Source organism: Bubalus bubalis, chromosome 12 (genome assembly GCF_019923935.1).
Source record: "Bubalus bubalis isolate 160015118507 breed Murrah chromosome 12, NDDB_SH_1, whole genome shotgun sequence".
In the NCBI taxonomy this organism is placed as follows: domain Eukaryota; kingdom Metazoa; phylum Chordata; class Mammalia; order Artiodactyla; family Bovidae; genus Bubalus; species Bubalus bubalis.
Genome location: NC_059168.1, coordinates 103230258 through 103240113, shown reverse-complemented (window position 1 = coordinate 103240113; position 9856 = coordinate 103230258). Strand labels below are relative to the sequence as shown.

Here is a 9856-nt window from a genome sequence, read left to right as displayed (position 1 = left end):
GGCCGGTTCGGTGGGGCGGAGGGCCGGGCTCCGCGTCCCAGGGCCTGGCTGTCACCGTCCCCCGTGTTGTGGTGGAGAAGGGCTGCTCCCGGGAGTGGACGAGGCTGCCCCGGGGGCTGGCGGGGATGTGAGGTGAGTGCGGCGGCTCCAGCCCCGTGCCCGCCACAGACGCCAGGCTGCAGTCCTCACAGGAATACAGTGGGCTGGATGGTGGCTTGGCCTCGTCCAGCCCCAGGGAGAACCTTGGCTGGCCCTCCCGCCCCGGGGCTCCCAGCAGCTTCCACTTCCCTATCCCCACCTCCCGGGGGCCGCCCTGCTCAGGGCGAATCAGGAGGCTGCGGGGGGGACGGTCCCCCCTGCCTCTGGGGTGAGCTGGGCCCGTCAGGAAGTGCACCCTGGGCTCTCCCCCCAGCTCCGCCCGCCTCCGTCCTGGCAGCCAGCACTGAATCCGGCAGACGGGCGTGCAGGTGCCCCCCAGGCGGACGCAAGGTAGACTGACCCAATGCCCTTCCCTCAGGTGGCGCCCCAAGCTCAGGCCTGGGGCAGGGGACGGGGTGTGGGGCAGACCCAGCGGGGCACCAGGGGTCCTGGCTATGTGGCCTGTCCCTGCTCCACGGCCACCCTGTGCCCGCCTGTCGCTTCAGCAGAGGGAGCCGTGGGGGTCGGCAGGTGCAGGATGCACAGACGTCAGGGTTGGCAGGCAGGGGCTGGCCCAGGGGTGCTCTCATTCAGCGCTTCATCTGCCCTGGGCAGGCAGTGCAGCCCGAACCTGCCGCCACCCTCATCCCTAGGAGTGTGGCCCATTCCCTGCAAGCTGGAGGCTCGTCCTTCCCTTGCCGCCACAGATCGGAAGCTTAGTGGGAGGTGGCGGGGTCAGGGTGTCCATCCCCGCCGCCGGGAGGAGGCAACCCACGGCTGCCCCCAGCTCAGCCTGGCCCTGGAGAGAGGGGATCCTGGACGTGGAGCAGGAGGGAAGTGCAGTGGGCCGTTCCGGCGTAGGGGGGTTTCCTAGTGGAGAGCTGGCCGGGCAGCCCCCAAGAACGAGGCCTCATCCGGGAGGAGTACAGGAGCCCGGATGGCGGGGGCCTAGGGCCCGGGAGCCCGCCCCTCCCAGGACACCCGGGCCTGCACCCTCCAGCGGGCCATCCACAGTCACCCTTCCCAGAGGGCACCGCATCGCCAAGCCTGACCCGGGGCGGGAACGGCCCAGTAGCTGCTGGGCAACTGTTGCGTCACCGGCCGCCGGAAGAAGGGAGGCTGGGAGGATTGGATATGAGGGCTGCTGTCCCGCGGGCAAGGAGGAAGTCCTGCAGCACAGCCTGGGGCCCGGGTGCCCCAGCACTGGCCCCCTCCCTCATGTGCCTCCCACCAGCCCCCACAGCACTTGGGGTGTCCTGGGGGGTCGGGCAGGGCCAGAGGAGGGCCGCGGGGCTGGCGACTGTGTCCTCCTAGACACCACCCTGACCCTGGAGCGTCTCCACGCCGCCCCCGACGCTTACCAGGGTCCCTTGGGAGAGAAAGCCCAGGGCGCCTGGAGGGTCGGCAGCAGGGCCTGGGGAGGCGGGGGGAGACGCTGGGTGAGTCGACGGCAGCCGGGGGCTCCTCCCCCCATGGCCGAGACGGCTGTCCTGGGCCCCCGCGGGCCCGCGGCTCAGCAGCGGCCACCCCCACCCCCAGCCATGTCCGACTATGAGAACGAGGACGCGTGCTGGAGCGCCCTGGAGAGCTTCCGGGTGAAGCTCATCTCCGCCATCGACCCCGCCCGCGTGACGCCCTACCTGCGCCAGTGCAACGTGCTGAGCCCCGACGACGAGGAGCAGGTGCTCAGCGACCCCAGCCTGGTCACCCGCAAGCGGAAAGTGGGTCAGTGCCGCGGGCGGCCGCACTCTGCCCCCCCACCCTGGTCCCCCGACTCTCACCCCGCCTCTGCCCCGTCTGCCTGCCACTATGCCCACTCCCCACACGGCAGACCCCCCTGGGAGCGCCCCAAGGTGGGGCCAGGCTGGCCCTCTCTGCAGCCTCGTGGGCCACCACGTGCGTCCTCTCTGAGTCACAGGAGTGCTCCTGGACATCCTGCAGCGGACGGGCCACAAGGGCTACGTGGCCTTCCTCGAGAGCCTGGAGCTGTACTACCCGCAGCTGTACAGGAAAGTCACAGGCAAGGAACCCACCCGCGTCTTCTCCATGATCATCGGTGAGCGGTGGGTGCAGGCCTGGGGGCACGAGGGGCGGGGGAACCTGGTCCCCTGATGGGTAAACCATGGGTGAAAGGAAAGGAGTGAGCCTCACGTGGGAAGCTGCCAGCTTCCGGCCCTGTGTGGGCATCCCTCCCATCCCGCCGTCCTGAGCTCGTGGAGGGGCAGAGGCTGCAGGAAAGGGAGCCCGAGCCCCAGGGTGGGGCCTGTGGAAGTGGGGAGGCACAGGCTGATGCTTGGCCCAGAGCCCTTTCTACCCAGAAGGCCCTCTGACCTCGCCGAAGCCCTGCCCGAGAAGCCAGCAGGGTCACATCCTCCCACCTCTCAACCAAGATGACGACAGAATTAGACAGAGATGGACGCCCAGACCCCGGGTCGTCCTGCCCTGGTGGGGTCGGCAGGGTGGGTGGGAACAGGGCCCGGAGGTGAGTCCGCGCCTCAGTTCATCCCCCGGGTGGGGAGCTGACCCCTTGGCCAAGCCGCCTCGGAGCCGCTGGGTCCTCGAGTGGGGGCACCGTCTGATCCCGCCTGCTCTGCAGACGCCTCTGGCGAGTCGGGCCTGACGCAGCTGCTGATGAGCGAGGTGATGAAGCTGCAGAGGAAGGTGCAGGAGCTGACGGCACTGCTGGGCTCCAGAGACGACCTCGCCGAGGAGCTGCGCGTGAAGGACAGCCTGCTGCGCAAGCTCCAGGAGCGCGTGCAGCGGCTCAAGGAGGCCTGCGAGGCGGGCAGCCGCGAGCTCCAGCGCTGCAAGGACGAGAACTACGACCTGGCCCTGCGCCTGGCCCGCCAGAGCGAGGAGCGCGACGCGGCCCTCACGGGGCACCGCGGGCTGCTGCTGGAGGTGCCTGGGGCGGGGGCGGGGTGGGGCAGGGCGCCCGCGGACACTGACAGGACCCCCGCTCCCCCAGATCGACCAGCTGAAGCACAGCCTCATGAGGGCGGAAGACGACTGCAGGGTTGAGCGCAAGCACACGCTGAAGCTCAGGCACGCCATGGAGCTGCGGCCCAGCCAGGAGCTGCTCTGGGAGCTGCAGCAGGAGAAGGCGCTGCTGCAGGCACGCGTGCAGGGCCTGGAGGCCTCGGTGCAGGTGGGCCTCCGGGCCGGCGGCGGGCTTGGCGGGAGCCGGGCCGTCCCCCACCACCCTCTCCCTTCGCATCCACAGGAGGGGAAGCCGGACCAGGGCCGCCCCCACGTCCAGGTGCCGGAGGAGGACTGGCAGCGGGTGCAGCAGGACCTCCAGCAGCAGGCCGCCACCATCTTCTCCCTGCGCAAGGACCTGCGCCAGGCCGAGGCCCTACGCACCCGGGTAGGCGGAGGGGCCTCGCGTGGGGGTGCTGTCGGGGGCCCAGCCGCAGCCGGGAGCTGCCCTCCACCCCGGGCACTGGAGCTGGCTGTCTAGCTGGCGTGTTCCGCAGAGTGCGGAGGAGAAGGAGACGTTCGAGCTGCAGTGCCTGGCCCTGCGGAGGGACTCCAAGATGTACAAGGACCGCATCGAGGCCATCCTGCGGCAGATGGAGGAGGTCGCCATTGAAAGGGACCAGGTAGGGCCATGCCAGCCTTTTGGGGGAGGCGGTCGTCAAGGTAGCCTTTAATGAGCTCCGATAGAAGCGGTTCCTGCTCGTTCAAAGCCATGAGCGTTGACACAGGGGTGTGTGGCTTAGCTTCAGGGATCGTTGCTGGAGACAGAGGCTGGCTTCCTCCAAGTCTTCCCGCAGCCACGGCCTTCCTGACTGGTCACTTAGGGCCGGTTGCCTGGGCTGACCTCAGCGTCCCCATTGAGGAGGGTGGGCGTGAGAGCGCGTGGGGTGTTCGCTCTGAAGAACATCACACGGCCGTCAACGATCGTGTTCTCGGTGCCGAGCGCGCCCGTGAAACAGGAAACATGGGAGCGGGGTGGCCGGGGGCACTTCGGGGGAGGCGGTCATCTCCTTTATGTTTTCTGAACAGTCCGCATTTCCCATAGTGAACCTGGGTCATGTTTACAAACGCCCCAAACGTGAGAGCTATCCTCAGGGAAGAAGGGAAGGGGCCGCCGCTGGCCCTTCCTGGCCCCTCCGCAGCCTCGTTGCTGGAAATTCTCCCGGGAGCGTTGCTAGAAATCAAACTGTGCTGAGAAGTGAGAGATCGGGAGGGGAAATGAAAGCCGGGGGGAGGTGTGCGTGTGCGTGTGTCCTGGGGCGCGGGGCCAGGAGGCTCAGCAAGGGTCCCACCCCGACGCCTGCCCTGCCCCCTCTGCCTGCAGGCCACCCTGATGCGGGAGGAGCTGCACGCGCAGCACGCACGCAGCCTGCAGGACAAGGACGCGCTGCGGAAACAGGTCCGCGAGCTGAGCGAGAAGGTGGACGAGCTCCAGCTGCAGCTGTTCCAGCGCGAGGGCCAGCTGCTGGCCGTGGAGGGCAAGCTCCGGCGGCAGCAGCTGGACGCGCTCATCCTGGTGGGCCTCCGCAGGGTCGGCCCTGCCACGGGGGTGCTGGAGGGGGGCAGAGGGTGCAGCCACGCAGGAGCAGGTGTGTCCTGGAGGCCACAGAGCCCCGGGGAGGAGCCACCAGGGGTCCCTGGCCCTTCCTGAGCCCCTCCTCTCTCCGGAAGGTTGGCTCCTCGCCAAGCCCCCCTGGAGGGTTGCTGCAGGGCTGGCGCAGCTCGGGGCCGGGCACGATGAGCGGGCAGGGAGGCGCATTCTGGCCAGGCCCAGCTGGGAGGGGCTTCCTTGGCAGTGGGCCCGGCCCGGGACCCCACCCCACGCCCAGGAGTGGCTCAGTTCCCTCACAGCCTGCTGACGGACCCCTATTCTGTGACTGCAGAGCTCCGACCTGGAGGACAGCTCACCCAGGAATTCCCAGGAGGTGAGCGTGACTGCAGGTCACGCCCGCGCGGGCTTCACCAGACGCTCTGGGCCACAGCCTACGCCAGACCACAGGCCCGTACGGAAGCTCTGGGAGCTTGGCGTGCACTGCCTGCCCTCTGCTCCGTGCCCACCTGGGCAGCAGAGGTCCCTCCCTGAGAGGCTGGCACCCGGGGACAGTGGTGGGGACGGCAGCCCGGGGTGGGCAGCATGGACCATCAGGTCCGCTCCTGGCAGGGCGGCGGTCTGATCGCCCCATGTCTCTTGGGAAGTTCTTGCCCCCTCAGGACCTGGAGGATACCCAGCTCTCAGACAAAGGTGAGGACACCCGCCGCCTGTCCCGGAGGAATCTGACCAAGGCCTCCTCGTGGTGGCAAGTTGGCTCCTGTCTTGACCTTCAGTACACACGCTGCATGATGCTGGTGCCGGGGGATGCGCGCCCCAGCCCTGGCCCCATAACCTTCACGCCTCAGTTCAAAGACGGGCACATTGGGGCTCAGAAGGATGAGCAACCCCCAGAAAGCGGACAGGAGCCCCCTTTGAGCCTGGGGCCCAGGCTCGGTCAGCTTCCACTTGGGCCCGGGGATGCTGAGAGGAGGGGCACCCGCCCTCTGGAGCAGGGAGCGGGGCAGTGGCCACTGCCCAGGTGCGGCCTCCCAAGAAGTAGGGACAGACAGGGAAGGGGGTACAGCTCCGGGTGACCGCAGTGGGGGCTTCAGGCGGCGGAGGCGGGATCACTCTGCCTGCCTAGACACAGGGCGTGGGGTGGCCCCGGGGGGATGATGAGGGGCTGGCTCCGAAGCTGGGTGTCAGATGGGAATTGGGGAGGGTGGGGGCTGGGTGGGGGGAGGGGCGCTACCGCAGAGGTAGCGTGTGAAGCCAGACAGACTTCCTCAGCGTCAGACCCCAGCTGCTGGGGGCGCCGAAAGAGGAAGAGGCAGCAAATGGAGAAGTAAGGACTCGGTCCCTCTGCTGCCGCCCAAAGACGCAAGCTTGAAGCCACTGAGCCCCCACGAGGGACGGGCAGGAAGGACCCACAGGCCACGAGTGGGCAGTGAAGGCCGCTGGCCAGCCTGGGAGCCCCAACCCTGGGTTGGCATGGCGCCTTGCAGGAGGTGGGGCAGGCTCCAGGGTAGAGGCCAAGGAGGAGGGAAAGGTGTGAGCTTCAGGGGAAGACCTGGGCCTGGGCCGCCCCCACCCCCATGTCCCCAAGACCTGGGATCCATACCCGCCCCCCACTGTGGACAGTTCTGGAGAGCCAGCCCATCAGAGCACTTTGTCTGAGGGTCCTGAGCCTTGGGCCCTTCCAGATATGGAGGGAGCCCTAGGACCCCAGCTCCTGCTCCCAGGGCACCTGAGCCATCTACTCGGGGGGTTAGAAGTGAACGTTGAGTCCCCGTGTCTACACAACGGGAATCCTGGCAGGTCCAAGTGAGGACCCAGGAGGTGGCACAGGGCTGGCCCAGGTTGAGGAGGTAAGAGGTACCAGCCAGCGTGACCCTGGCAACAGGGCAGGACGGACAGGCACTCTCCCTTCCAGGCAGCCTGGCCATCAGGGAGAGCCCGGAGCAGCCGTCTGTGGCTCTGCAGGAGGAACAGCTATCACTGACCCCAGAGGTAAGGCTGCCTGGGGTCCCTGGGAGGCCCCTGGGGAGGTTCTCAGCCTGGACACCGGAGAGTGATTCCTCCACCTGGACACCCAGGGGCTGATCCCAGACTCTGCCCACGGGCTCCTGGGGTGTGGGTGTTTGGAAAGTGAGGTGAAGCTGAGGCTCCTCCATTTGTGGACAAAGCTGGGCAGGGGGCAGGGAGCAGTCCAGGTCTTCTGGACAGGGCTCAGCGTTAAGTGAGTGGAACTCGGCCTCCCTGTCCACTGCACTGAGCCTGACAACAAAAGGGGTCACCCCAGACACTGTAGTGGAAGGAATCCTGGCCTGGAGCCGTGGGTCCCCGGGCCCGTCGTGTCATCTGAAAAGAGGGACAGCGCACCCAGCCGACCTGGTCCCCAGTGCGCAGCCCCAGGGCCGGGAGTGGGGCCCACAGGCCGAGCCTCGCCCCTCCTCCAGGACGCAGGTCTGAACGGCCGGGAGCCCCCAGAGAAGGAGAAGGGCCGGCGGCGCCTCAAGGAGAGCTTCGAGAACTACCGCAGGTGGGCCCGCGCGGGCGGTGGGTGGGGCTGCGGGCGGGGGCCTCGTGCGAGCCCGCGCCCGCCTGCGCTGTCCGGTCTCCCGCAGGAAGCGGGCCCTACGGAAGATGCAGCTCGGCGCGCGGCAGGGGGAGGCGGACGGAGAGAACACCACGGGCAGCGACAACACCGACACCGAGGGCGCCTAGCCGGCCCCCTCGTCCAGCCCTCCCCGTCGCGGGAGGGGGCGCGGCCCCGCCAGGCCGCCTCTTCGTCGGCGAGCACGGGCGGGTTCTGTGGGACGCGCACACGTGCCGCGACCTTAAAGTGCAACCTTGTCAATAAACTACCGCGGTCCGGACATCGCCGCCTCCAGTGGTCTCGGTCCAGCGCGCCTCTTCCGACGCCGCGCCGGCCAGCACGCGCCGCCGGCCGCCAGGGGGCAGCGGAGCTCACCGCCGGCCGCCAGGGGGCAGCAGAGCACTGCCCGCCCACCGGCGCCGGAAGCCGGGGAGGGTCGCTTCCGCCGCTGCCCGCTTCCAAGATGGCAGCGGGGCGGGGCGGCCGGCGGGCGGCATGCTGCGGGCGGCGCTGAGCCACGTGCCGATACTGTTGAGCCGCGCGCGGCCCCGCGGGCCCGGCCCGAGGTGGCTGTGGGGTCGCCGGGCCCGCCTGCAGGCCGCGGGGACAAGGCGGGCCTGGGGGTGGGGCTGGCGGCGCTTGAGCTCCGAGCCGGGACCCGGGCCGGCGCACTACCAGCTTGTCTACACCTGCAAGGTGGGCCCGTGGCGGAGGCGGTGCCGGAGGGGAGGGGCCCGGACCCACATCTGGCGCGCGACGGTGTTGCGGAACTGTGAGGGAGGGTGGGGCCATCCACAGGGGGCGGGACCTCCCTGAAGGGGTGGGGCTATCATTCGGGGGCGGATCCATCTGGGAGAGGGCGGGGACGCGCGAAGAGCTGGGGCTACCAGTGGGGGCGGATCCTTCCGGGGGTGGGGCTAAGATGGGGCGGGGCCTTCCAGAAGGGGTGGGGCTATCACTTGGGGTGACAGATCCTTCCGGAGGTGGGGCTAAGCCTTCCGGGAGGGGCGGGGCCGTGTGGAGGGCCTCACTTTGGAGTCTCCCCAAGGTCTGTGGGACGAGGTCCTCGAAGCGCATCTCCAAGCTCGCCTATCACCAGGGTGTGGTCATTGTGACTTGCCCGGGCTGCCAGAACCACCACATCATCGCCGACAACCTGGGCTGGTTCTCGGACCTGGATGGGAAGAGGTGAGGCCTGCCTGGGCAGGGCTGAGGACAGAGGCCTGTATCCCCCGGGCTAGCCTGGTCCGTCCTGAGTCTGTGGCCCCACCCACCGTCCCTGGGGCACCGCCCTTCTAATGAGATTACAGAGCCCAGCTTCCTTGTCAAGAAATGCATGGTTGAACTTGAAATTCAGATGAACCATGATAACTTTTTGGTGGAAGTATGCCCCAAGTATGTGATCTTCTGCCCTAGGCCATCCCACTTTGGCCCTGCTTCACTGCCTGACCTCTGCTCTCAGTACCAGCCTCAGGGGCAGCAGGACCTGGTGACATGTCAGGCCCCCCACCCCCAACTGGAGGGATCAGACTAGGTTGACTCTTAAACAGCTTACCTTTCGCTTTGTGGTTCCTTCCTTCACCCTACAAGGCACTCCTTCCTAAGTATCTGCTATGGGGCGGGGGTCCTAGCATGCACATTTCTGTTCTCTCTGAGGCTGGCTGGCTGCACCAGATGGGGCGGATGTGAGCTAGTGTGGTCCGGGGCTCTGGTCCTGCAGCGTCAGCCTCGCCCCCTTGTGGAGAGCAGTGTTCAGTGAGGGGCAGCGCGCAGTGAGGGACAGTGTTCAGGGGCCTCTTGACCGGGTGGCCCTGGTGCCACACCAGTGCAGGACCCACACACTTAAGCTTGGCCTGGGGTGCCCTTGAGGGCCCGAGACGCAAAACGGCCAAGAAGCGTTACAGCACCTCCCTCTTTCTCAGGAATATTGAAGAAATCCTGGCAGCCAGAGGGGAGAAGGTACGCCGAGTGGCTGGCGATGGGGCCCTGGAGCTCCTTTTAGAGGCTGCGGGGCCCCCCAAACCCACCACTGCTGCGGAAGGGGCTGAGGACCAGGATCCCACCCAGCCCAGCAAGACGGAGGCTAGCTGACCCGTCTTCTGCCTTGGAGAAGGGTGCTCCAGCCCTGGGCCGCTCTGGACGTGCCTGTTTTCCATCAATAAACAGACTTCACTGCAGAGGCTGGGACCTGGGGCTCTCCTGTCATCCCTGCCTCTGGAGTCAGAGTGAGTCACAAGCACGCTGGAGGCCGCATCTGAGTGGGAGGGCTGGATGTTGCAGTCTGAGCCCTACCCCACCCCCACCCCCAGGGCTGCGGCTGTGTGGCCTTGGGCATGTCTCTTTGCCTCTCCGAGCCTCTGTCTTCCTGTTTTCCGATGAAGATGCTCACAGTGCCACCTTGTCAGGAGTTACAGACGGAAAGACAGGACTCAGGCACAGGGTGGGTCAGCCTTGCCCCAAATGTCAGGACTCGACCTTGAGGCCAGTTAGCCACTGTTCTTCCTGAGGGGCAGAAGCCCCACCATGGGTCCTGTCCCTCTGGCCATGCACAAGGAGGCCCCACAGGTCCTTCTGTGCCACCTAGATGCGCCTGTGAGCTGGTGCCAACC

The 9856-nt window shown here is 67.6% G+C and overlaps 2 protein-coding genes across 4 annotated transcripts; both read left to right on the top strand.

The window, feature by feature from the left end:
• The first annotated feature begins 343 nt into the window (after positions 1 to 343).
• CARD9 (caspase recruitment domain family member 9) lies at positions 344 to 7527 on the top strand. Of its 3 annotated transcripts, XM_006062202.4 has the most exons (13): positions 345 to 489; positions 1678 to 1863; positions 2057 to 2194; positions 2735 to 3039; positions 3107 to 3286; positions 3362 to 3505; positions 3615 to 3740; positions 4442 to 4633; positions 5001 to 5042; positions 5314 to 5359; positions 6582 to 6658; positions 7108 to 7190; positions 7276 to 7527. In XM_006062202.4, exons 2-13 carry the CDS (start codon positions 1680 to 1682, stop codon positions 7373 to 7375), a joined length of 1617 nt encoding a protein of 538 aa, XP_006062264.4. In that variant the 5' UTR covers positions 345 to 489; positions 1678 to 1679; the 3' UTR covers positions 7376 to 7527. The 3 variants fall into 3 exon arrangements, with proteins under 3 accessions (XP_044782568.2, XP_006062264.4, XP_044782569.2); XM_044926633.2 differs by lacking the exons at positions 7108 to 7190; positions 7276 to 7527 and adding an exon at positions 6951 to 7101 and having other exon boundaries at positions 344 to 489; XM_044926634.2 differs by lacking the exons at positions 345 to 489; positions 1678 to 1863; positions 2057 to 2194 and adding an exon at positions 2211 to 2620.
• Positions 7528 to 7691: 164 nt separating this feature from the next.
• On the top strand, positions 7692 to 9424 carry DNLZ (DNL-type zinc finger). The gene is made up of 3 exons (XM_006062222.4): positions 7692 to 7943; positions 8296 to 8435; positions 9170 to 9424. The coding sequence occupies exons 1-3, from the start codon at positions 7743 to 7745 to the stop codon at positions 9336 to 9338; spliced, it is 510 nt and encodes a 169-aa protein (XP_006062284.4). The 5' UTR covers positions 7692 to 7742; the 3' UTR covers positions 9339 to 9424.
• The last annotated feature ends 432 nt before the right edge of the window (positions 9425 to 9856 follow it).